Source organism: Glycine max, chromosome 13 (genome assembly GCF_000004515.6).
Source record: "Glycine max cultivar Williams 82 chromosome 13, Glycine_max_v4.0, whole genome shotgun sequence".
Lineage (NCBI taxonomy): Eukaryota > Viridiplantae > Streptophyta > Magnoliopsida > Fabales > Fabaceae > Glycine > Glycine max.
In genome coordinates this window covers 21,540,290-21,567,698 of record NC_038249.2, presented here as the reverse complement: position 1 = coordinate 21,567,698, position 27,409 = coordinate 21,540,290, and the positions used below count along the sequence as shown (strand labels likewise).

The 27,409-nt window shown below is 33.6% G+C and overlaps 3 protein-coding genes and 1 long non-coding RNA gene across 5 annotated transcripts; 2 read left to right on the top strand and 2 right to left on the bottom strand.

Moving 5' to 3' along the window:
• Positions 1–4,009: 4,009 nt before the first annotated feature.
• Positions 4,010–7,036, bottom strand: LOC102662155 (uncharacterized). Of its 2 annotated transcripts, none has more exons than XR_417545.4 (3): positions 6,175–7,036; positions 6,038–6,078; positions 4,010–5,524 (listed from the first exon to the last, which is right to left on the bottom strand). It is a non-coding gene; the product is annotated as an uncharacterized lncRNA (long non-coding RNA). The 2 variants fall into 2 exon arrangements; XR_417544.4 differs by having other exon boundaries at positions 6,188–7,036.
• Positions 7,037–8,295: 1,259 nt separating this feature from the next.
• LOC100801914 (probable polygalacturonase) lies at positions 8,296–15,870 on the bottom strand. The gene is made up of 5 exons (XM_003542319.5): positions 15,051–15,870; positions 11,463–11,583; positions 10,479–10,727; positions 9,714–9,867; positions 8,296–8,992 (listed from the first exon to the last, which is right to left on the bottom strand). The coding sequence occupies exons 1-5, from the start codon at positions 15,474–15,476 to the stop codon at positions 8,467–8,469; spliced, it is 1,476 nt and encodes a 491-aa protein (XP_003542367.1). The 5' UTR covers positions 15,477–15,870; the 3' UTR covers positions 8,296–8,466.
• Positions 15,871–20,296: 4,426 nt separating this feature from the next.
• On the top strand, positions 20,297–23,449 carry LOC100788667 (pollen receptor-like kinase 3). The gene is made up of 2 exons (XM_003541266.4): positions 20,297–21,661; positions 22,285–23,449. The coding sequence occupies exons 1-2, from the start codon at positions 20,413–20,415 to the stop codon at positions 22,854–22,856; spliced, it is 1,821 nt and encodes a 606-aa protein (XP_003541314.1). The 5' UTR covers positions 20,297–20,412; the 3' UTR covers positions 22,857–23,449.
• Positions 23,450–24,402: 953 nt separating this feature from the next.
• On the top strand, positions 24,403–27,409 carry LOC100801376 (ubiquinone biosynthesis protein COQ9-B, mitochondrial). The gene is made up of 6 exons (XM_003542318.5): positions 24,403–24,830; positions 24,969–25,076; positions 26,007–26,168; positions 26,259–26,430; positions 26,906–26,979; positions 27,089–27,409. Exons 1-6 carry the CDS (start codon positions 24,507–24,509, stop codon positions 27,167–27,169), a joined length of 921 nt encoding a protein of 306 aa, XP_003542366.1. The 5' UTR covers positions 24,403–24,506; the 3' UTR covers positions 27,170–27,409.

Sequence of the window (27,409 nt, the reverse complement as noted above, 5' to 3'; positions counted from 1 at the left end):
TATTACATGAAGGAAATCATAATTTTGAACTTGATTAAATATTTTTTCTATAATTTGGATATTAAAATTGTAGAAAATAAAAAAGAAAAAAACAAAAATTAAAAGAAGATCAAAATTATAATTTAACATAAACTAAAATATGATATCAAAAGGGATTCAAGTTTTTCTGAAAACGAAATTCAAATCTAATTATTTTGGGCTGATCTGGGTAGTTGTAAGTATCAATACACTGTTTTAAAAAAACATTCAAAACAATTTGCATTACCAATTCTCCATATTATGTTTTTGTTAACATGCTTCCAATTGCGATATACTATCACATCTCATTTCTTTTGTTGTTTTAACTTTTTATTCCTCTCAAAAAATTAATGTTTTAGAATTTCTAAGTTTAATTAATCTCAGATATACTCGTATTTAATATTCACCGCTGGTGCAAGTATCAAACATCAACGTATTAATTTAGTTCAAATATAATAATTTTTAGTTCTACTAAATATTTTTTAATTCATATTCAATAGCCTTAAACACCTAAAGAAATAGACAAATGTAGTATTAGTTTCCAAGAATTGGAGGCATGATTAGTATTTTTAATCAAAGGAATATAAAATCACGGAATTTGGTTGAAACAAAAAGAATTAATCGCTCACGTTGTAAATCAAGGTTATATTGAAAGAGTTGTTTACATATTTTATGTCCCATAATGTCTCTAACAAGATTTTTTTCCGAAAAAATTACTTATGAAAAACTAAAAAGTCAATGGAATACAAACATCAATGAATAACATATACCCATAAATCGTTATTGTCAATTTCACCTTAAAGGCTTTCAAGTCATAGATTGATAATTATTATTTTAAAGTTTTATTAAAAAACGATTTCTAATTAATTATAATATTACTAGTTAAAACTGTTGAAAATAATTCAAGTCTCACATCGGTTAAAAATAATTTTACGTTAAAATATATAAGTGAGAGACAACCTTCACTTCTTCAACTAATTTTTGAGGGTTGAATTAGGTCAATTACATTATTTATTCAAAAAAAAGCTTAATTTAACAGCTTTTCACAGTGTCTTTAAAAATTGAAGAGGCCAGGAGACAAAAAGTTGATAGCTAATTAGCTACCTTTTAAAAATCAATACAGAGAAAAAGAATGATGAAATATAATAATACCAATGAAAACCTAAACAAATGGAAATCGAGAGCAAAAACATCCGTGTGTGTAACGCGGAGTTTTGGGGTGCTCCAGAGTTTGTTTGGTACGCGCAAATAACACTGGCAGACCGCACAGCTTCTTATAAGGCATAGCTTACTATTAAAAAAGAAACAAAAAAAAGAAAGCTAGTTGTATTTTGAAGAAATATAGCTCATTGATAATACTGGTGCATTACTTTTTATTTTTGGAAAAAATAAAATAAAAAGTTAGAACAGTAGGAATAAAAAATATAGTTCATAAATTAAAAAAAACTATTTTTTTAATCCATAGAAATAAAAAAATAATTTTAAAAATTTTGCAATAATTCACATCTTATTCAATCAGCTGCTGAAATTAAAATAATAGTACATTAAATTAAAAAAAGAATAAAGTAGAGTAATAAATTAATGTAAGAATAATATTATTGGTTGACATATGGTGGGTAAGGGGTTGGTCTGCTTGTAAAAAAAAAAAGAAGATAAGGGGGGAGTTGGTTGGGTTGGGACATGTGGTTTGTAGGGAGGTGTTGAATTTGATAACTTATGAGCTATCAAAAAGAATTATTATTCATTTGATGGATGTGTCACGGGCGAAGACTGAGTCTTAAGGAAGTGGTTCACTTGTTGTTTGTTTATCCTTTGGACAGCTACTTTCCATCCACGTGATATGTGATATATTCATGTTCATCTCTCTAGTTACCAAACACCCTTGTTTTTTCCAACAATTACATAAATCTGCAAACCTTGGAGGCTCATTCACTGGACAGAATTTCGCTTGAACCCACAACCAGCCCCAGGACTAGATAGTTGCTTTCGTCACATCCAATTACATTACCAAATACTCAATCTATACTGTATAATTTGGAGTCAAGGAAGTTTTACTCTTTGAGTGCAGTAAAGTCAAGTCTGTAGTTTTTGGATTACTATATATTTATATATTAATACAAAGTATTCATTGACTTATATCATGATTAATTTTTGTCAAAAAAATTAATGTTTTTAAGGAATCTCTATTCTAAATTACATTTTTTTTTTCATTTATAAAATTCAAATTGAAATTTCACTTAAGAGTTTAAGAGTTCAAGATTAAGTACATTTAGATATGGTGGTTAAGTGTGTACTACACACACATTGCAACTAGAGATAGAAAATTATAGGAATAGAAATACATTAATACACACTATAAAGTGTAAACACGCTACTAGTATGTGGCTTTTTTTCTCCCCCATAAAGTTATGAAGTTTCCCGTTCCAAGCTAAGAGAAATCCACATTTGTGTTAAATATGTTTTTGTTATTTGTTAACTTTTAGTATTAGGGATTAGTGTTGCATAGGTGGCTTTTTAATATATATGCCCCCTTTTTAAAACTAATAATTATGGAAGTAATCTCATTTACGAACTAAGTAGTGCGATGCACGGAATAAATTTTTTTTTTTGATGCTGAAATAATTTATATATATATATATATATATATATATATATACTTAAAATAATACTAATAACAAATCATTATAAAACATTAATTAATATCACACTAAATCATTATATGCATATTTAATTTGAATGGTAATGTAAGTGAGTTAAGAAAATATACAACAATGTATTTGAGCAAAAATAATTTATTTTTCACACGCACGCACGCGCACATATATATATATATATATTATATATATATATATATATATATATATATATATATATAAAATAGTATATAATATTTTGCCATTCATTATAATGAAAATTTGTTGCAATTGTTCATCAGACTGTTTTCACATAACAAATGGTTTTATAACTATTGTTTATTTATATTAATTTTATTATAAGGAACCCAAACGCTGTTATCTTGGCATCATTTAATAAAATTGTGTTTGACCATATGCTTTAACAGCATGTTGCAGTATAAATTTGGAATTGATATTCTAATATAAGCTGCCAAGAAACATATCTTTCAGGAAAATGCAACATTGGAAGAAAGGCATGGAGTAAGGTTCCCTATTATTACTAAAGTTCTTTACCATTTATAAAAAATATATATATTAAAATAGCAAGGTTATTAAATTGAATGGGACTAATTCGAATAACTACAGCAACAAAGGATGGAATGATGATTCTCATGTTTGTTAAATGGTATTATGATAATTTTACCATTTTTGTCTAATAGTTATTTCCATTATGCAGCTATTAGGGTTTAGCAAGCTCCAGTATGGCAATATTACTTAATAAGGTAAAAAATTGGATATGTGATAGTAGTTATGGAAAAGTTCTTTTTCTAATAGAAATATCTGATTTCTAATCAGTATTTTTAAACTCCATTAATCTTCAATTCTCGTAATGAATCCCTATCATACTTACATTACACTTCATTATTTGGATTTATTGAAGTCTAAATATGAAGTAAAATCTCATCATATCATGTAGGAATTAGAGCACGAATAAAATCCATAAACTTGAGTATTAAAATTTTATAGACTCCAATGTTTAACCTCTCATGCACAATAGAACCCCTCCCATTCATATCATGCTAACAGGAACTACCTTGATGATGTACTATCATAAAATGGTTTTATAGCTGCCTTTAAAAACTCTCAATGAATCAAATGTATTTTTTTTAAATATAGCTCATCAATGATGCAATCGAATTAGGCTAGCATTTTGGGACTACAATATTATTAACTTTGCCATTGCTTCCTGCAGATTTTTATAAAAATAATGAATATGACTTTATATTCATTAAAGGTTGATGAACGTTAAACATCAATTACCCAAATAAAGTAGAGATAACAAAATCTTGTGATACAGAATTTTGCTTCAACCCAAAGGATGTGAACTTTGTTGTTGTGGACTGATATTTTCACTTGAAACAGAGATTAAGCATTGTACATGTGGAACAACTACAACAAAATATAGCCACTCCATTCCAAAGAGGGAAATAAAGAAACAATATTCAAACACAATTAGCTTAATAAAATCTATAACAACAGAACCCTGTTTGCTTGATTTGTTCTTCAGAATAATCCTCCTTAATTTAGTTTTTAAAGTCTGCTGATCTCCCAAATAACATGTGGGGGATTTTGTGATAAAAATAAATAGAAAAAAGAAGTGGCAACCTTATTGTCTTCTGCATTAAAAACAAAAAAAGAAAAGAAAAAAGAAACAAGTGAAACAATGGAACAATTTCGTGACATAAAGAAATAACTTAATTACTGGTAATTTTAATTAAAAAAAATCTCACCTTTGAAATCTTACATATGTTGACAACATCTATTATATCTTAATGTATATATTCTCGTATAAGGCTCAGAGATACCCGAGATGCAAAACAACAAAGATCTATATGGATTTCATGAGTCATCCTCTAACGTGAAAGAAACTGTGCATAACCAATATATCCAACTAAAACATGGAAAAATGTGCAAAACCTATATATCAAAATAAATAAAGAGGAAGAAGAAAAATATAGCAGCAATACAAATAAATCAATGATATAAACCGTGTTTGAGTAGATGATATAAATTATACAGGAATGAGAACCAAATGAGGACCAATCCATATACAGAATCTACACATACTAATCTAAAAGCTATAAGTTGTTTGAAGGGTGCAATGAGGAAATTCCTTGCTCTTTAACTAAGGCAAAAATTTCACAGCATCATTTGACCTTGTTTTCAAACTGAAAGACTAATTTAGACACTTACAGACACAAACCAAATTACACATTAATTTTTTTGTGTTTTCTCTAGTAAAATTCCAATGATTTAAAACAATTTATCAACTTCCTCTCACCCACTAAAATTCTTGAAGAAAGAATTCAAAACCTATAATTACCAACTATAATTGCAGGGAAGAAACCTACAATTATGCCATTATGCAGTTAGAAAATATCAATAAGTGTGTGAATAAATAACCCATTAGATATAATATTATATGCAGATTGAAACAACTTTGTCCACAACTTGAATAGAAAATAATATGTGCTTCCTTTTCACTTTTACATTATGTTCCATGATAAACCCCATATGGAATTACTTGACTTTAAAGTGATAAGGTACCAAGTTGCCTATTTTAAACCGAGTTCTAAAATCTTATAGTCATGAAAATTCAATTAGTAAAAGGAATATCAAAATGGAGTATTGGAAGTTATATTATTACCTTTGGTGGATCCCATTTTTCCATTTGAACTGCTTTCCTTCCGTGTCTTTGTCTTCTGCTAATCATAATTAGTTATTCAAGTGTTGGTGGCCTCCTTATCACGTGTCTCTCTTAATCTTCATTATCAAAATCCTTAGCTCTTAGTTCTTGTGTACTTGAAGTTTCTTTTTTCAAGATATCATCCCTTTCAAGGAAGCAATATTGATAAAATATGAATATATAGTCATGAGATCTAAAGAACTGATAATTAGTTGAAGGCAATAGAACCACATGGATAACAGCTAGCTGGACTGCTGCAGAGGCTATTCAAAGTTCTATGTATTTGGTGAATCAACAACCAAGAAAAACTCTCATTTGACTTTTCAAAATATCAATTATCTATATGGACCAACAAAATGCACGGGTTATAATCTCTGCAATTATCATAAAAAGTTTGGGAAATCTTTTTTTTACGTCAGTTTGGAAAATCTTCAATAATCCTGCTCAATGCCAAAATATTAAAAACAGTTCAGTACGTATATGGATAAGAGTAGTTATATGCCTACTTTACAAAACAATTTATATATATAACTAATTATGAAAACCCTCTGTATCAGAATAAGCAGAGCATACCTTCATTCAGTTTATCTTTTTCGATATTGGAATATATAGAGAATTAAAGATCAAATAATAAAATATATATAAAAAAGTGTAAAACCTTTGGGGAAGCATAAACAGAGCACACCTCCTTTTAAGAACCTGGAATATATGGAGGATTAAAGAATAAAGATCAGAATGTGATAGCATTACTCTTTGCAATAAACGCAAAGAATAAGAAGAAAGAAGGAACATAACTTGCTTTGATTACGTTTTTCACATGAGAAGCTGGAATATGCGTGGAAGTGAATTGCGAAACTATTTTTATGTTGATTACGTTTTCCACCCCACTTCCTCTTGCTCTCCTTCTTTCAAATATTCATTCTCATCATATTTAGCATCGCAATATCGTGGTCAGAATCATAGGAATGAGTTGTTCGGCAATCGGCTGCGGCATCTCTTCTCACCATCACCCCATATTTGCCCACGATAGCAATTCTTAAAATCCATCATTGATAAAGAGCAGTGGAAGTGTTTGGAGAAAGAAAGGGACGGAGAGAGAAGAATGACAAAGGAAATGCTACATTGGAAATAATGACTTGCGAGGCTGTGACCCAGGCAAAGGAAGAGACACTCTTAATTGCAGCACGGGTTTCCTTTCATTGGTTGTCTTCACGGTGCAATCAATTGATTGGAGCTAGAGATTATTCTAGCTTAATGAGATAGTGGAACATTTATGATAATAGAAAATGCACAATAAACGTAGAGTTTTTAAGCAGTCATTTTATTTGAGACTTTGGAGATGGAAAACTGATTTAAGTGCAGTTTTAGACGGGAGATTTAGCTGGAGACTATCTTTGCTTTATTATTAAGATTATCAACATTCTGTGCCATATTGTTTTACAGTAGACATGAGTAAGTTTTGAATGCTGTATATACAAAAATTTACAACAGGTACAACTATACAAGCAGGAAAAAGAAAAGAGATTCAGTAAAAGATTTTGTTTCTGATGCGAAAAACTGTCACCAAGTTGCTATGCTTATCGTGCTGGTTGCTGATGTTTTGAAGCGTGAAGTTGCTGTTTGAAGCTGTGTTCTCAAGTTTGGAATTCACCATATTTTTTGTTCACATTATCTATTCCAAGCGGTGCCTTAGATAAAGGATAGCAGTTGTTTTTAATGCTTTGGTGTCTAGCGAGTATGACTGTTTCACTACCTTCATACTTTGCTTTTGACACTTGTACTTTCAGAGGACTTATGTCTTGTTTTTAGCTTAGTTTTGAGTACATCTTGTACTGAAGCTAAGATTATTAATATGTTGTTGCTGTCATGTTTCCCATGACTATTATCAGGGTAAGTTAGAGGCCATCCTACATGGAAATATCTTCCAGATATTGGAGACCTTCAGGTAAATTTATTATATTTAACTATGACATTAGAGGAAACACCACATTTTTTTGGGGTGAAAAAGAGGAAATACCACATAGTTCTAAGTTATATTAACTCTCGTATCATAAACAACTATTTATCAGATGATTTTATGTTAAAACCCACTATTAAATTAAAAGTTTTTATTATACAAATCATATTTATAAAATCTTATATTAATCTAAAATTATTTAATAACTTATTATATACGTTAAAATTAATATAATGTACTTTTAAAAATATATGAAAGTAAAAACCCTTTGACTATATTTTTACCGTTGTTTACCTTTGACAAAAAATAACATAAATAACTAAGATAATCGAACGGGTAAAGTTAGATTGACAAATTACATTTTTACATAAAGTTGATAGTTTAAGGTTATAAACAACTACTAGTATGTTACAGACACTCTGACCGTGAAACAACCATTGAATGTGTGGTGGTTTAGGAATACCCACCCTACAGGGTTTCTACAGCTTCTTCAGGTATAAAAATATCTCAAACAGTTAAGAAATTCCACATTTTGAAGAATGTGAAAATAATCATTAACCATGGACTTTAGAAGAAATAGTAGATGGATGAGAGTAGATCTTAAAAGCGATAGGGTCCAGGGATTGAAATCGAAGGTCTGTAGCAGTTAAGTTATAGGAAAATGTTAAGCTTACCAACCGAACTTTCATTATTTGGTTCTATTATAAGGTTCACCTGATGACACAATTAAACCACTTGGATTACTAGGTTTTGCAGTTCTTATAAATATATTGACGTCACAGGCATGTATTACGCTCAGAGGTCATTGGGAATGCTCTAATCTTCCTCAGCAGAAAAATGAATTCCTAATGACAAATTCATGTGTTGCTAAAGTAATTCTCTTGCTTGCAATGAATCCCCCTAAAGCATTAGGGCATACGCACTATGCAATTGTGTAATCTAGTAAACTTACGTACGCATATGAAAATTTTCTGTATTTACAGCTCCACTTCAGAAAGCTATAAAATGGAGTAGAAAAGTGACATTACATAATAAAATAAAAAAGGCATGACTTGACTTCTCCAACCTCCACAAAAAAATTTGATCTAATACGGACATAAATTGAGGCCCAAGTAAAAGGAACAATGACCTCAAATATCATAATCTATATCTGTTACATTCTGGGACGCAGAATGCTTAACCAACTGTCCTTGCTCATTGTACCGATCAAGGTTCTCACAGGGAGCAGGATAGATGGTACCTATTACACGGCCTTGAACAAATGCACACTGAAAGATATGCTTTTTCTTGTAGGTTAGACCAACTGACATGTCTTGAAAAGTCACATTTCTCACAGGAATCTCCTCACTACCGTGTATGCGTACTGGCACACGAACTCCTTGGCCATGGACCGTGGTAAAGCTTATGTCTCTGAGAATTGGGAGTGCCATAGGATCATACCCATCATCAGGGTGTTCATTGTAATCTGTCTTCATAACTATTCCAACTCGAACATTCTCAAATGTTATATTCCGATAAGTTATTTGGCGCACATATGCTCCTCGTCCACGGGCGGTCTTGATCCTCACACCACGCCTAGAATCCCATATAAGAATATTCTCCACCATGACGTTGGATACCCCGCCAGACATCTCACTGCCTATTGAGATGCCAGCACTGTTCCATTTGATAAAAATAAAATCATTTAAGATATGAAGACCCCAATAAATGATAAGACAGACAGACACAAACTGATATGAAGCTGTCAAAATTTAACTAAGATCGGTTTATGCAAAGAAAATTTAACTAGAAATATTATATAAATCCAGGACCATCAATTGGAAAAGTTGCCATCAGTCAGACAAAGCCGTTGATTTACCTGGAGCCTATGAATCACATGTATTGAGATCTCACGAGTGAGGATATTTAATTAAAGATTGAAAGGAAAAGAGAGTCTCCAAAGACAGTTTCAAACAAAAGCATAAATTACACATGGTATCATGCTAGTGGTATAATAACCAAATCAGGTATGGCATAACGGCAAACATGTATTCCTTGAAAATGTGTAGAGTTGCATAGCTTAGAGTATTGTTAAAAATTCAGGTGATGGATAAAGCAAGATAAGACATGAAACCCATGTTTCCTGGGTATTTATACATTGTACAGACATAGTCAGAAATACATGGCACTATATAGTCAGAAATAATTTATTTACACTCAGGCTCTTAAATTATGCAGGCATGCTAAAAGTTGTTACCTTGTGTGTTGGGGAAAGCTTAAATTATGGGAAAGTAACCCTTTTTTTACAAAGCTGCCTAAAGAAAGTGATTATTTTCCCAGATAAAAAGATGCTGAAAGGCATTCAGAAAATTACAAATTGGCTGAGTTAGGGATTTACCTGACCATAGAGCGAACAACAAGGTTTCGGATCATTATATTCATGGAAGGCCTTCCATAAGCAATTCCATACTGATCCCAGCCACTTTTTATTGCAATTGCATCATCTCCCACACTTATGTAACAGTCCTCTATCAACATATCCTCACAAGAGTCTGTTCATACCATAAAAATTAGTGTTTATTAAAATTCTTCATACAAACAATAAAATTAGATGAAAATTCCAGTTAAACTTAGATACCTCTCAGGCTGATAATTCACCAAACTAAAGTATAACAGGTGCACACCAGAGAAACATCTCACACAAGTTATGCAACACTAAATTCTATAATTAATCACCCACAGGCTTGAAGCACTTCCCAAAAATCTGACACCTCACACAAGCTTACCCAAAAAAAAGACAAAGGAAAAAGAATAAATTAACCTATTCCTGCCTGTATAATCATTTTCCCACTGAATCAATTAGCGTACAGCCATACATATACTGAGAAATGGTTCAGTTGGCCAGAAAAATAAAATTATTGACAGGATTAAGCTTCCACCCATTGTTCCACCATACATAATAATAACCCCCTACTATGCAACCTCCTTTACATCAAATCTCTTCAAGTTGGTTTATTTGTCATTGCTAGCTATCAAGATGAAGCTATCCTCACCTTATCGCCAAAATTTATTTTCTTAACAATTGGCATATACCTAATCAACAAATTCTAGACCATACGTTAAGATATGAAATAAAGTTTAGTATTCAGTAGAAGATACTCGCCAGGATCTATGCCATCAGTATTTGGAGCTCCAAACACAGGAGCCAATATAGTAACACCTTTTATTGTAATGTTTTTGCAGTCATATGGATGAAGTGTCCAGAAAGGAGAGTCACGCAAAGTTATATTGGTGATCACAATGTCACTAGAAAACATGATCTGAACAAGTGGCCCCCTAGTGTGGTTGAGACGCTTCTGGCGATATTTTTTCCACCATGTTTGTCCCTGTCCATTTATGGTACCGTTATGCCCTGTCAGTTATGACAATAGATGAAATCAGATAAATTTGTAAATTAAGCTTAAGCATCACATAGAACAAGGGGGAAGGGGAGATTTAAAAAAAAAAAAAGAAAAAAGAACTGTGCTGTGCCAGCATTGCTTATCCTGATAATGATTGCCTCCTAATTAGTGCACTGCTTATATCTTGGTCACAGATTTCTCCCTAGTAGTGCATTATCCTTCAAGGTGGTTGTTTATATAATAAGTCAAGTTTCATGAGAATTGAGGTGAATAAAGAAAGACTTATGTTATGCTAAGCCTTTTCCCTTTAATGAGGTATACGATGCAAGACAATTCACCAAACTAAATTACACCAAGGAAATATTAGCAAATGCTAAAGCAACTGATTTCTCAACAAAAATTGAAATATTATTGATTCAAACGATATAAACACTTGAAAAATTAATTTGACAAAATAATAGTCCATAAGGAACTATACCAATTGTTGTTCAACATAAGCTTAAGGCTTTGAAAATATATCTTGTCAACTATAAAGGCAAGTTTGGACAATATTATTTTCCTTTTGTGACTCTAAAAGCTAATTTTTCTTCTTGTTCCTTAAAATGCAACAATTAGATTGCACTGCAAGATAAAGACTTGAAAGTGACAATGACATTGGATACTAAGTAAAGACCTCTGTCATGAAGAGTGAGTGACGACTTTTGTATCCCTTCACATACATTGGAAGCAGGATGAAAAATCCTCACCTGTTATCACAACATCTTTAAGATGTTGACCATGAATCAAACTGCCATATCGAGGCCCAGGATGCTCCCTCCCATACCCATATGAAGGCAATGGAGGCATCAATGGCCAATATTTTTCATCCTGTTAGCCATCACGTAAGATGACAAATATAGTGTCAGTAAAATGTTTACTTATGAGAGAGTGGAAGAGATATGTAATGAAAGAAATAGATCAAAGAGAAAGATAAAATTACAAATATAAGTAGCTACATGCTAGCAATACACTTTTGAACATACTCTTTTGATCACACTTTTTATTATTGGTTGGAATTTATTGAAAATGACAATAATTTATGGGTCTCACTTCTCATTCAACAAACTTCATACACGATTTTGCAGTTTCCAATAAATTTAGACCAATAGTAGAGAGTGTGTTGCTAGCCATACTCTTAGCAGAATACATAATCCAGTGATAATTAACTAGAGTCATAGATATTAAGTCTAATTGTCCAAATTCTCCCACTCAGTGCCAAGTGCACAATGTAGATGTACATTAGCTTCCGGAATATTCTATGATGGATATCATGTTTCCAAAGGTTATACATTATACAGAAATCTGGCTGGTATAAAGAAATTCAGCAAGCCAGAAAATTGACTTTGGACAACATCAAAGTTTGTTATGATCTAGGTACAATAACTTTTGTCAAAAAGATAAATCAAGCAATATTCTACTCTTTAAAGCTCAATTAGGAAATATCATTTTGTACAACAGCATATAGTCTGAACAGCAGCCCTACCTAGCTATTATTTCATAGAATCAATTTGATCACCAAGAACTCAGTCCTTGGTGCTCTTTGCCAATCCTACCATATTGGTCTCTCAGTAGCAGTTTAAAGAATTATGTAGTATTTTTTATTCTTCATGCTCCAAGCTTGATCACAACTATTATATTAAATTGAAATATATGCCCATCATGGTAGTTAGTATCGTACGATTTGTGATATGAAATGTGTGATATGAATATGATACAATTCAAGTTGCTGTTGATACAAATCATGGTGCATTGCGTTTTTGGGCATGAATCACTTGAATCACAATTTCCAGATGAACCGCACGAGACATGCACCACAGTTGGCGAAGCGGGTCGAACACCAAAAATGGATTGGGTCATACTTGACCTGACTTTTAAAACACTAAGAAAACATTTTATTTATTTAGTCTTCCAAAAAATAGCAGAATAGGAAGGGAATGGGCTGGTTTTTCACCTACTGTTAGACCCTCTATGGCTCACAAGCTGGTTTTCACTTTTTATTTACATTTTAGCATTTCTCATTCATCAGTCCATTCTTCATTAACGTTTTTACTTTCGTCTGTTCCTCCCAAAGATATTTCCTCTGTTCCTATGTCTTCTAACTACAAGTGATGGTGCTGGTGGTCCTGTCTCCTGAAAACAAGAGCTGGTTGCTATTATTATTGAGCTGGTGGAGTGATTTTTCTACATGGATTGTGCTTCTGGTCCCCTTGTTTGCCTGGACACATTAAATTGCTGGTTGGTTGCTATTGTTTAGTTGCTGTTTGTTGGTGGTCCCCTCCCCTCTTTGCAGTGGGTGTGTAGCAGACAGCCACTTTTTTTTGGCCTTGTGGCTGTTATTATACAGCAACAGTGTTTGTTTTGAAGCTTATGTAACCACTCAATCATTGTTCCTCGTTGGTGCTCCTTCAAGTCTTCTCCATGCATGCTTAAACAATCTAAGACAAAATTCTACCATTTTTTTATATGATAGGAGGTATGTGAGCTTTCTTTCTAATGATTGTATTCTTAATCCTATCTTGTCTTGTGTAACCATGCATCCTGTTCAACCTAATAATAGTTGCTCTTTGTTGGTAGTCCCCTCCCCTCTTTGCAGTGGCTGTGTAGCCGACAGACACTTTTTTTTGGCCTTGTGGCTGTTATTATACAGCAAAAGTGTTTGTTTTGAAGCTTATACGACACTTTGTTAGCTATTTAACTTCAAAATGCAAATGTGTGTGTGCTTGTTATGTTTTATTATTTGTCATGAATCTAGCAATTCATGATTTGGAAATTAGCTTTTCCAATTCATGATCTGTATCCTGATTCAACTACCTTGATGCCTACCACAAAGGAAATTTACATACCAAAACAGAAATACAGCAACATACTTAGCTTTTTTCCACTAGGTAGGGTCAGCTACATAGATTGTAAAACAACAATAACCATTTACCTCTAAATCTCTGTTCTTCATTGGTGCTCCTTCATCAAGTCTTCTCTATGCATGCTTAAACCATCAAAGACAAAATTCTACCATTTTTTTATATAATAGGAGGTACATGAGCTTTCTTTCTAATGATTGTATTCTTAATCCTATCCTGTCTCGTGTAACCACTCAATCATTGTAACATTCTCATCTTTGTGACATTTAATTTCTTGTTGACTCTTTACTATCCAACACTCAGTCCCATACAACATTACAGATCTTATGGTTGTGTGATAAAAAATCCCTTTAAGCTTGAGTGGTACTTTTCTATCGCATATCACACCCAGAGCGTTCCTTCATCTCAATAAAGTCAGAGATCATTTTAGAAAGAAAAATTGTGCGAAACAACTGCAGTCACAATGGCCAAAGTGCCAAACTACAATCAACTAGCCTTGAAGAAATGTTATAATTGATACTGCAGTTCTACTCTAACAAATACAACATTCACTTACCTTTCCGAACATTAAACAGGTTAGAACACTATGACTTCAACTCTGAAGATAAGATATCCAACATAGAAAGATATATATGGTATAATTACGGTAATGTGTGAATGAAACTACTTCAGACTAACTACTATAGGCATGCTTCAACATATCATAAGTTCATAACAGTAATAGTTGCATTATCCAAAGACATTTTATTAGTTGCTATGGGTGGTTTGCCCCCCTCTTAGTTTCTGAAATTATCCAAAGGCAAGTAGCATATGACTGCTTTTGTTTGACACACGGAACAGACAAACAAAGTCCATGAAGAAAACCATTTCATTTAAAACAGAAACAGTACAGAAGTATTTATCACTGTACTTTATGAACGATTTAGTTCTTCCACTAAAAGTTATTTCTCTCCTGGGGGCCTAGTTTCCATTTCAATTACGCATGAAAGGAAAATGTACCATCTTTCCACTGAGCCACAAAATTGTTACTAAGAAAGAACAACCATATCCTCCATGATTACAACAACAACAACTAAAAAAGGCCTTATCCCACTAGGTAAGATCGGCTAGATAGACCACACAATGCTATTCGACTCAGTTAAAGACCAATTTTTCAGAGAAATTATTTACTGTGAGATCCTCTGAACAACTTACTCTGATGTCCTCCTTAATCTCTCTCTCTCTCTTTAGTTTCATGGGACTACAAATCATACCTTCTACTTTCTTCACTAGCTTTTCTTCTTTATATGTATGTGTCCAAACCACCTTAAAAACTTTCCTCAGTATTCATTCATGATTACAATTAAATAATAAATAATAAAACACGTACACACACCACAAAATTAGCATTGAGTTGAAGAAAAAAATAAAAAAAAGGGGGGAAGATAGAAAACTGACATCAATGCCAAGTATAACAGCATCTTCAGCTAGGAAGAGAGTCATGTGGCTGGTTAGATTAAACGGCGCCGTGAGCCAGCGTCCGGGAGGCACATTCAACTGCGCACCGCCTTTCTTGCCGAACTTAGAAACCGCTGAAACGGCCCTCTTGAAAGCCTCGGTGTTGAGAGTAACGCCGTCACCGACCCCTCCGAAATCCGTCAAATTGAAGGCCATGGGGCGGAGCATGGGCATGGGCCTGGCCGGAATTCCTCCGTAGACCAGAAAGCCACCAGCTATGTTCCTCTGCCACAGAAAAACGGAGGCGAAGGCGGCGATCCATAGAAAGGTCAAGAGGGTCTTGTGCGAGGTGAAGAACGCGGGGACCCAGCGGCGAAGGTCGAGCCTTTGGTGGTGGAAGCGCCCTAGCGTCGAGTTCTCAACCATCGTTGAAGAAAGTACCCTTTTGCGGAATGGGGTTGGATTCGGAAGCTGGTGACGTGGGTCACTCCGAACTCCTCATGGATTCGTTTCGTGGGGGGTGGTTGGAGTGAAAAAGGAGGGAACTTTGGGATGTGAGAATGTGTGTTTGGGAAAAATGAATTGTGGAGTGAATTGAAAGGGAAGGTGGGGAGAGTGGAAGTTGGTTCCAGAGACAGTGATGGGATAACAGTGGGTCCAAAAAGAAAAATGAAAAAACATGGATCCTTGATGGGGTTCTTCTCTTCCTAACTCATTCTCATCTGTGTGGCTCTCTGCTGAGCTGTTTCGTCTCCTCAGACAATTGGAAAATGTAAATCACTAGATCTACCCAGATTAAAATTTGTATGTGCAGTGGTCCAGCATGTAAAAAGTGTAGTTTTCATGTGAAGACTTTATAGATACAGGAATTGCATGAATAATTAAGTCAACCAAGCAAAAACCAATAATTAAGTCGAAAAACAGTTGATGTCCCAGAAAATAAAAATACTCTAAAGATGGAAAATAAATTTGGAAGGAGAATTTTGTTGCTTATTTTAATTGACTAAGATAAATGTTTATTTTAAATAGTTATAGTTTTTATTTTAATAAATAGATGTATTTTACAAGATAAATATATTTTATAAAATTAAAATTTATAATAAATATATTTAAATATACAAATTATATTATATACAATTAAACTTGTAATAAATAAATATACCTGAATGTGTAAATTATATTTTGCATTTACAGTGAATAATTTGAATTGTGGTATAAGGTTAATTTAAACTATTGAATTTTATTTTAAAAAATTATTGAAATTCAATTTAAGAAAAAAAGAGATGAAAGAAGGTAAAAGAGATAAATGGTTAAAACCTATTAAGGTTTACCTAGTAACAATGGTTTGGGTAATATGCATAAAAATTTAGGTTTTATTCTCATAGTCACCATTGTACACACAAAAATTAAGCAATCGACCAATATTTTTTTTTTCTAGTTGTAAGGGTAATTAACTTGTTAAATATATATCTAAAAAGAGTGTAAAAAATATATTTAGAATGTGTAATTGAGAGGTAAGGAGAGAAAAATAATAAATCTTGTATTTCAATTTGTAATATACAAATAAATATACCAATTAGAGTTGAGTTTAGTAAAAATGAGTAATATCACAAAACTTGGTGAACAAAGATTTAAATATATACTTAAAAAAGGTATTTACATTTAAATAAATGCTAGAAACATGATCTTTTATTATTCAAAACATGTCTCAAATAGATATATTTTTAAAACAAAGTAGTTGTTAAAAATATAGAATTTAATGGTTATATATTGTAATTTTATATTATCAACGAATAATAAATTAAAATTAATATAATTTTTTAAAGTAACTATTATAAAACTATTTCATACATGATAGCTAATTAGATAATAATGTAAAATTATGCACTTTACCATGCAAATACATAATCTTTTTTCTAAAAAATGTATTTTATAGTAAAGATTGGATGCATATTTTTTTATGTGATGGTGTATAGGTTAAGAGACTGAATAATATGGAAACAAATTATGTAATAAATATTTTTTATAGTTTCAATATAATTAATATTTAATTTTTTTTATTTCTTAACAAGCATTTGACGTGTAGAATAAAATAAAATAAAAATCGTTATTCAAAATTTTATTATTTTACTTTGGAAGTAAGTAGGTCGCTGATGTTAACATTAGAACTACACCCTAATATGTCATTGATGAATGCGTGTCATGTAATGTTACTTTCAAACTAAGGTTAGTTCTCTAAACGTATACATGGATGGTTTATACGGACAATTTTTTTTATTATTATAATTGGAAACATAATTGGCATGTAGTTTTTGGAGTTACTTTATTGACTTTATGGAGAACTAGAAATAGCTTGATTTTTGAGGGAACTGCAAGTGTTTTGATAAGTGAGCTACAAGCAATAGCCAAAGCACTTGAGAGAGAAACATCAAAAAGTTGTGGCTTTAGTTAAAGATCCCTTACAGCCAACACACCGTTACTTACAGGTGCATTTTCTTCAACAGAGACTTTATGGCTAATTATGGTCATAATTTTAGTTGGGGTCTTCATTATTTTAGTGACCCTCCTAAAGACCGTATATTTTTGCGATGGATTGATTTAGTGGATAAATTCCCTCTGTAATTGGGCCTGGCCCACCTTCTTAATAAAAAAGCCCACATATGGATAACATTTGGTCTCTCGCTATTTAGACCTCGATTTCCCAAGTACAACCCCATACCCCCTTTTCTACCTCTCAATTACACATTATACCCTTTTTCTTAAAGAAGCACACACTTTTTGCTTTTCGAAAATGTCTTTCCAGAATTACATATACCTATTCCAGAAATGTATCTCTGCAACTATGATTCATAGTTTCAAAAATATACTTCTAGAATAGATATATATTTTTTAATAAAATATCACTTGAGAATTAAGATAATTAATGAAAAATAAAAAAGAAAAGATGATCAACACTTATCTTATACCCATAATTGTTAGTCTTATTTTTATCTTATCATTAATGTTCTTTAAATTTTTTTAAAAATCTTATTTTCATCTTATTTTTATTATTCTTTAAACCCTAATTTTAAACTATTTTTGTCATATATTCATTATATAATAATGTGTTTTCATCATTATTATATAATATTTTGGGTTTTCTTCACGTGACAATGCATTTCAAGGTTTGACATAATTAACTAAACTACAAATTGATACTAGGAGTTGTAACTAAATTTCCAGTCACCTGAGAAATGAGAAGGGTTAATTATACTCTGAAAGAAAATAAATGAGAATGATAATTTTCAGCAGCGAAGAATCAAACATTTGGTGGACAATGCTATTGTTAAACAGAGTTTGGTTTTGCTCATTTTGGGGGACTGCTTCAAAATGAAATTTATAAGTGACAACAGTTTGATGATAGCAAGCAGTTTTTTAGATGTTTGATTTTTATTGCGCCTGGGTAGATTTTCCTATTTTATGCGTCAACTACCACTCTCATGTGGGAGTTTTATTTTGGACATGTGTGTAACAACAAGCATGGTTTGGTGGAAGAAATGAAAGATGAGTTTTGCTTCTCGATCAAAGTCTAACATATTGTTCAATATATTGTGTGGGAATTGTTCTATATATTGTGTGGGAACTCACTTTTTAAAAAAACATAAAGCATGAGGAGATTTTTATGTTCAAGTATGGTTCTGGACTCTTAGGAAGATTTGCTCTCTTCTCTATACCTCTGGTATTTTGTACTTTTTGCTACACAGTTGAGGCATAACTTGTGCTTTCATTGTTATCAATGATTTTTTATTTACCTGTAAAAAAAGCATCTGAATCCCCCTTCCTATTTTTAATGATCTCCACTCAAATTTTAATTACCGATAAATGTAAGTATTTTTTTTAATTAGTATATCCTTATTACTTACTTTTAATTAATACAAAATACTATATTGTAAACACATATACATCTCCGTATCAATTATAATACTTTCATGCAAAAGTATATGTAACATGTAATATGAAGCATATCTCATATGTAATCTTTATTATATGATTTTTTTAAAAAAAATTACATGAGTAATATCCTAAAAAAACACCAATAATTGATTTATCATTGTAAAGTAATTTCATGTTGATCTTTTAAATGTAAAAACATTTTGTTCCCTAAAATATTTGTGAACATAATTAGATTTTTCTGTATTATTTTAATGTTTAATATATGAAAGTCAATCTAAAACATAAATAGAGATGAACACAATCCTCTTATGCGTTCATTGTACTTTTACAATTATAAAATATTGCTGTGAAAATAAATTCATATTTTATCTATTCTAAAAATATAAATTATCTATTAGAGTTTAGAATAACAACTTATTATAATATAAGTGGACTTAAGATTGTAATTTTATCACATTCAATTTAATTATATTTAAAATTTATTTAATTTAAAATTAGAAAAAAATATGTAAAAATATATTATTATAAAATAATAACCATTTCAATAGATTGAAACCAAAACTCAACAAGTATACATGACCCCATACAAAATGAATGGATACAAAATTTGATAATCCTCAAGAAAATCAGGAAGAGAATGAAGAGGATGTTGGGAAGCAAGGACCAAGAATATCATACAATCTTGTTATACTTCATTGTTATGATTATCATAATCATTATTTATATATTTAATATATATATATATATATATATATATATATATAATTAAATACTTTTTTGTTTAAATTTTGTTTTCTAAGTTTTAAAAAGATCTTTAATTTATTCTTATATTTTTATTAAATCTTTTATTATATGACATCATAAAGTTGATGTAGCAAATTAATATTGTAATTGATATTGAATATATGTATCATAAATACATTTCAATATTTCAATATGTGAATAGTTTTTAATTTTTACTTTTTATAAATAATATACTAACAACATAAAAATAAGAATAATGTCAATAAAATTAAATATATATTTTGTTATTTATAAAATTAAAAAACATGAATGAGAGTAGAGTAGGGCTAGCGTACTAGTTTTTATATAGACATATGAGAGAAATAGGAATGCATGCATGGGTTGATCCCGAAATGGAGCTGACAGGGTCAACATTCCTGAAAAATGAATGGGAAGCATTTGAAGGAAACAGGTCCATGATTCCAATCCAATTGCTATTCTTAGAGTGGCATGGTAATTCTGGAAGCTCCACCACCATTCGCCAATAATCCATCTCTCAAACACGACAACCTAGCTACCTTTCCCATTCCCGTACTACGTACGCGGCCACCCCATACCCAAAAACACACACAATCAGAGAACCTCAATCTCTCCGAGCAGCGGTCCATTTCTCTCCCGGAACACCCATAAGATTTCCGGCACGGCGATGGCCGCTGTTCGCCTCCTTCTCCTCCTCCTCTTCCCTTTCTCCTCTCTCTCCCTTTCTGAAAACGAAGCCCTTCTCAACCTCAAGAAATCATTCTCTAACCCCGTAGCTCTCTCTTCCTGGGTTCCCAACCAGAACCCTTGCTCCTCCAGGTGGCTCGGCGTCATCTGCTTCAACAACATCATCAACAGCCTCCACCTCGTCGACCTCTCCCTCTCCGGCGCCATCGATGTCAACGCCCTCACCCAAATCCCCACTCTCCGCTCCATCAGCTTCGTCAACAACTCCTTCTCCGGCCCAATCCCTCCCTTCAACCAACTCGGGGCCCTCAAGTCCCTGTACTTAGCCCACAACCAGTTCTCCGGCCAAATCCCCTCCGATTTCTTCTCGCAATTAGCTTCCTTGAAAAAAATATGGATCTCAAACAACAAGTTCTCCGGCCCCATCCCGTCTTCCTTGACCAACCTTCGCTTCCTCACCGAGCTCCACCTCGAGAACAACGAGTTCTCCGGCCCGGTGCCGGAGCTCAAGCAAGACATAAAATCCTTGGACATGTCGAACAACAAGCTCCAGGGAGAAATCCCCGCCGCCATGTCGAGGTTCGAAGCGAAGTCCTTCGCCAACAACGAAGGACTATGCGGGAAGCCGCTGAATAATGAGTGCGAGGCCGGTGGTAGTTCAGAAGTAGGGTCGGGTTGGGGGATGAAGGTGGTTATTGTCCTCATTGTCGCTGTTGCTTTGGCTTTCATTTTTGCGTTGACGCGGTCGAAGCGTCGACACGACGATGATTTCAGCGTGATGAGCAGGGATCACGTGGACGAGGTGGTGCAAGTGCACGTGCCGAGCTCGAACCATAGCAGGGGGGCCTCCGAGGGGGGGAGCAAGAAGGAGTCTTCTTCGTCGAAGAAAGGGTCTTCGCGGGGCGGCATGGGTGACCTTGTGATGGTGAACGACGAGAAGGGCGTGTTTGGCTTGCCCGATTTGATGAAGGCTGCGGCGGAGGTTCTCGGGAACGGTGGGTTGGGTTCGGCCTACAAAGCTGCCATGAACAATGGCCTCTCTGTGGTGGTCAAGCGGATGCGCGAGATGAATAAAGTCAGCAGAGACATCTTTGACGCCGAGATGAGACGCTTTGGGAGACTCAGAAACCTTAACATCATTACGCCTCTCGCTTATCATTACCGCAAGGAGGAAAAGCTGTTTGTCACCGAATACATGCCCAAAGGAAGCTTGCTATACGTCTTGCATGGTACTTACCACACTAATCACCTTAGTATATATAATGTCTCCTTAATTATATAGAAACTTTCGCTTCTTTTGCGAGATAATGTTTGAATCATTGAAGACGCTCTTAGATGATATTTCAACCTTGAACATTAATTGGAGTAATTAACCAGAAACATGCATGGATAAAGAATTAACATCATTATCACTAACGTGTGAAATGGTTAGCAGCTTACCATCTTTCTTTCTAAAGTATTTGATCAGGAGTCCAATCCACAAATCTTACATATAAATCAAGTAGTGTAAGATAATCTAGTATTTATGGTCTCGACTAACGTCTATCTAATATGCACTCAAGTTTTTCAATTAATTGGATAAAATTAACAACAATATTTGATTACATGTTATTGATGAAGACCATAAACCATATAATAATTTTGAGCTAGAGGATACCCTTAGCACTCCCCAAAAAAAAGAACACCATTATCTTGTTTGTCTTATTCAATCCGGTTTAGTTCGGAAAGCAGAAAATAGTTAATTCCCGTATGCTCTTTTTTATAAGTTACTCTCTTGTTTATTTTATGAAAATTATATGCATGCAATGCAAGGTAATATATAGTTAAGGTATGTGGTATAATGTTTTTTCAGGTGACAGAGGATCGAGTCATGCTGACCTGAACTGGCCAATCCGTTTGAATATCGTGAAGGGAATTGCGCGAGGGTTGGACTTTATTTATTCAGAATTTTCCAACGAAGACCTGCCACATGGAAACCTGAAATCCAGCAATGTTCTACTAACTGAAAATTACGAGCCTCTCCTAAGCGATTTCGCCTTTCATCCACTCATCAACCCCAACTACGCCATACAGACAATGTTTGCCTACAAAACACCCGATTACGTATCATACCAGCATGTTTCACAGAAGACCGACGTGTATTGCCTCGGAATCATCGTTCTTGAAATCATCACTGGGAAATTCCCCTCTCAGTATCACAGTAATGGCAAGGGTGGCACTGACGTAGTGCACTGGGTGTTCACTGCGATTTCTGAGAGAAGAGAAGCGGAATTGATTGATCCAGAGTTAATGAGCAATCACTCGAACTCCCTCAATCAAATGTTGCAACTTCTCCAAGTAGGGGCTGCTTGCACGGAGAGCAACCCCGATCAACGACTTAACATGAAGGAAGCCATTAGAAGGATAGAGGAGGTTCAGGTTTAAATATGTTGTGTCAATATGCTAGCTTAGTACAAAGTTGCTTTTGTAGGTGAGAATTGCAGTGCAGGCCTAGGAAAGATTGCTTTTAGCATCTTGATCCAACAATCACTTTGTGCATGAGAACCACACAGTCCACGGGGCTAAAGAGAATGATTCGGAGGGAGAAAGAAAGGCAGAGGGTGGCATGCTGTTTCAAGAACTTGATGTCATATATCTAAGTCCAAAAACTATGAAATAGAGCATAAATTGAGAGATGCTGAAGCTTGGAGTTTTGGACAATTTTTGGTCCTTCTGAAGAAGAGAGAAAAATGTCAAAGTCCAAGCTAATTTTGTTGGTGGGCGTGCCTCTTTCTGCTGATAGCAACCCTTGTGAATTGTGTGCAATTCGTATAAGATGAAACCATTTTTGAGACAGCATCGCCCAATTTTACTGCTGACAAGTTTGTACCCTGGGATTTTCCCACTTTTCCTTTTATTCCTATCAAATCCAAGGGATTTCTTTTGATTTCTCACTCCCTTCCCCTTTCCTTTTTATGTGCAGGTTTTTTTTCCCTTTAATTTTAAAGTTAGCTAATACAAGTTGCTATGAGAAATGCCTAATGTCCTATGTTATTTTACCTTCATTTTTGTTTGTTTGTTTTGGCATTTTTTTTTAACATTAATTTAAGGTTATAGTTGATCAGCACTAGTGGTGAACCTAATTGAAAGCTTAAAAACTATTTATTTGCTAAAAGTTGATAAGTTAAAAGCTAACTTAATTGCTTTCTCAAACACTTAATTGAATGATAAAAAGTAACACTTTCTAATTGGACAATCATAATTTGTTTACAAAAATGGCATACGACGACCACGACCTTGTAGAATGTGGAGCATATCCAATAGTGATTATCTATGTATTTCAACTCAACTAGCTCCCATAACTCTGTAATTTCTAGGGGTGCATACAATTCATTTTTGTTTGATTTTAAAAGAAAAAAAACCAAATCAATCAAAACCAATTGGTTAGATTTGATTTTGATTTTTTCCCAACAAACTTGAACTAAATTAACTTGATAAAAAAATGAGTTGTTTTTGTTCAAGTAATTGGGTTGGAATTGAAGCTTTTAAGAATCCTAATTAAAAAAAATGAAAATTTCATAAATATGTTATAAAAAAATACATAAAGTTATCATAAAAATTAAATACAGCCGTGAATTTAGAATACTATTTGTGCATGATGATTGCTTAAGCAAATACTATTGTCCAACAAAAAAGTCTTATTTAATGGAAAAAGTGGTATAAAATTATAAAAAAATGTTATAGAATGTACAAGGAGTCATAAAATGGATAAAAATTCACATATAATATCTTAAGTATTTTTTTTTATTTTTAATTAAAAATAAAAATTAAGTTTGAAAAAGAGTCGATATTCTAAATTACTTATCTAAAAAAAACATCACAAAAAAAACACTTATTAATTACCATATTCAATTAGAGGTGTTGCATTGAGTAATTAGTTGGAAATGATGTTCTTAAGATTTATTATTCTGGGCGGATGGTCCAACACGTGGCAAAACATTTCTCTGCTACGTGGAACTTAAAACTACTTTCTCCTTAAAAAAACAGCACTCTCCTCGTAAGTCCTGCGTTTCCAGACCCAGTGGAAGTAGCGAAATGTATCGAACGGCGGCGAAGCGGTTGTTGTGCGGTGCAAGATACTACTATAATGGCAACGTTGGACTCCGATTCCGGCCTCCTCAGATATTTATACCCTCTTCTCGCTTTTCCACATCCGAGACTCAACCTTTACCCATTCCACACGCTACGGATCGTACCATTCCAGTCGTCGTCACCACCGAAACCGAAAACCCTAACTCTTCAGATTCGTCCGCTTCTTCTTCACCTTCATCTTCCTCAACAGCTGATGATGCCACAAAACCCAGGGCCAAGTATGAGGACCAACACACTCGCGTGCTTCAGGCCTCGCTCTCTTACGTCGTTCGTTCCCTCTTCCTCTTCTACTATATGTTGATGATTCAATTTCCGAAATTACAATCCACACGGTTGATTTTTTATTTATTTTTTTGCATGTGTAAATTCTATGATTGTAACAACAAGTAATTGTGTTATTTTCAGTTAAAGTTGGGGTGGACAGAAGCTGCGCTAGTTGCAGGAGCCAGGGATGTCGGTCTTTCGCCATCTATTGTTGGATCTTTTCCCAGGAAGGAAGCAGCACTGGTCGAGGTGCATTTTCTTCTCTTTCACATCTCAATCATTTTCACTGTCTTATCTGTCAATAGTTTTTTCTTGCAAGTTATTGTTTGGAGTTGGAGTAGATAATAGAGTAGTGATCTTTAAACCTTCATGTGTAGTCATTGAGGCTATTCTATAATAGTAGGGCTGATCTTAGGAGGAAAAAATAAAAAGAAGATAAAATGCATCTAACATTTGAAGAAGCTAAATGAAAAGAGCTTCTATAAAAGTCAAGGGCATAAATTGATTTTAGCTTATGCGAGAGAAGTTTAATTTATTTTTATCTTTTTATTTTCTTCTCCTATAAATGTTCATGGACAGAGCCATAAGTGAGGATTGCTACCGCTCGTGTTATGCTATGTCAGGTAGAATGTAGGATGGTACTCTGTCAGTTGCTTCACAATGTTCTACATTATGATGTAATTGCTATTTGCTATCAATTTATACTGTATTGCAATCACATTTTGAGTTTCCGTTATGTGGCAAGCCATCCTCTCTAATGTGATGTTTCACCAAAAGAAAGGGTGAATGCAATAATGAAAGGAGAAAAATGTTCTGTTTTTTTATATGAAATAAGTGACTCAGAACACTTGCTAAGTCAGATATCTTTTTTCCTCTCTGGCATTACGTGTGCGTATGCATGTGCACGGAATCTCACTAGCATCCTATCTTTCTAAGATGTGACCATTGGCGAGCTACAAATTCAGGAGATGTTAATAATGTTTATCAATATTTTTGGGTTGCTTTATTCGGTTATAGGTTTCCAATGCATGAATTCTCTTCCACTTTTATATTATCTAGTATAATCTAGTGCAATCAGTTTAATGGGTTGCCATTATTTGGAATACTGTTTTCTTGTCGTGCTTATTAGTTTATATGAATTGACCATTTTTGTCTGTCATGTCATAAAACTTTTTTCAGTATTTCATGGATGGCTGCTTACAAAGACTTGCTGATAAAATTGACTCAGATGAGAGTTTACAAAATTTGACACCAAGTGACTGCATCTCTAAGCTTATCAGATTTCGTTTAGAAATGCAAGCTCCATATATATCAACATGGCCTCAAGCTCTTAGCATCCAGGTCTCTGCCCGTTCCCTTTTTCCTTGTTAGAGGCTTAGCTCTCTGAATTATAGACCTGAAAGAGTTTATTTGGAAATAATTTGTTTACAGGCACAACCTGTTAATGTTCCTACAAGTTTTAAGCAGAGGGCAGTGCTTGTGGATGAGATCTGGCATGCTGCTGGTGATAATGCCTCTGACATTGATTGGTATGCCAAGCGCACTATCCTTGGAGGAATATACTCAACAACTGAGATTTATATGCTGACAGATACCTCTCCTGGTTTGTTTTTCTTCCCCTCCCTTTTAAAGACACAAGCATTCATAGAATTTGCTCGATTCTCTCTCATCCATTCATCATTTCTAGTGCTTTTATGCCTTTCTTTTTTATGATGATCTTTCATTTGCGAGTCAACTTCTGGTTCTATGATTGTAGTGACCATGTTCTTTTGATCATGTTTTTTTTGCGAATGCTTTGAAAATATTAACTGGATTCAATTTTCTGTTCTCTTTAAATCACTTTATCTTCTTGAATCAAGACTGTCCTATTTGCTTCCATGGCAATATATATGAGGATTAATTTGATAAACAATGGAATTTTTTCCCGTCCCATGGAATACTCCAGTACGTGTGTTATCTGTATAGTGAATAAAATGACATTTTGGGAAGAGACCCTGCTGCTTGTGGCTCAATGTGGTAAAGCCATAGCTTGTGAGGACTTTTTTAAATGCTTCCGTGGTTTGTTTTTTTTTTGGCAGATTTCCGTGATACATGGGCTTTCTTGGATGCTCGAGTTAAAGATGCCTTTGATTTAAAGAAAACCATTCAAGAGGTAATCCTTATGTTGTTACTGTGATTGGTTCGTCAAGTTTTTCATATTTCAATTATTTCGAAATATCATGCTTGGTGCATCCAGAATTCTCAGTCATCAAAATTTTCAGGCACAGTATTTGGCAGAAGCTGTCAGTACCGGGCTGGGAAACTCCTTTCAAGGGTTTGTCGGGAAAGTTTTCCAGAGATGAGTCGTGGTGGGAATTTATGCTGACAATGTTTCTCCGAGACATTGATTGTTACCTTGAAGGAGATGCTATATTATACACGCCTAGTAATTACTAGTTATCTTTCATTTATTTCAAATTTGCTGTCTTCGGCCCTTCACTCAAATTTGCTCTTTCATTTAATAATAATTTTAAGCTTGTAAATAATTCTATTGCCATTTTATTATGATACAAAAAACTAGCTCTTTTTTCCCTTCCCCCAAA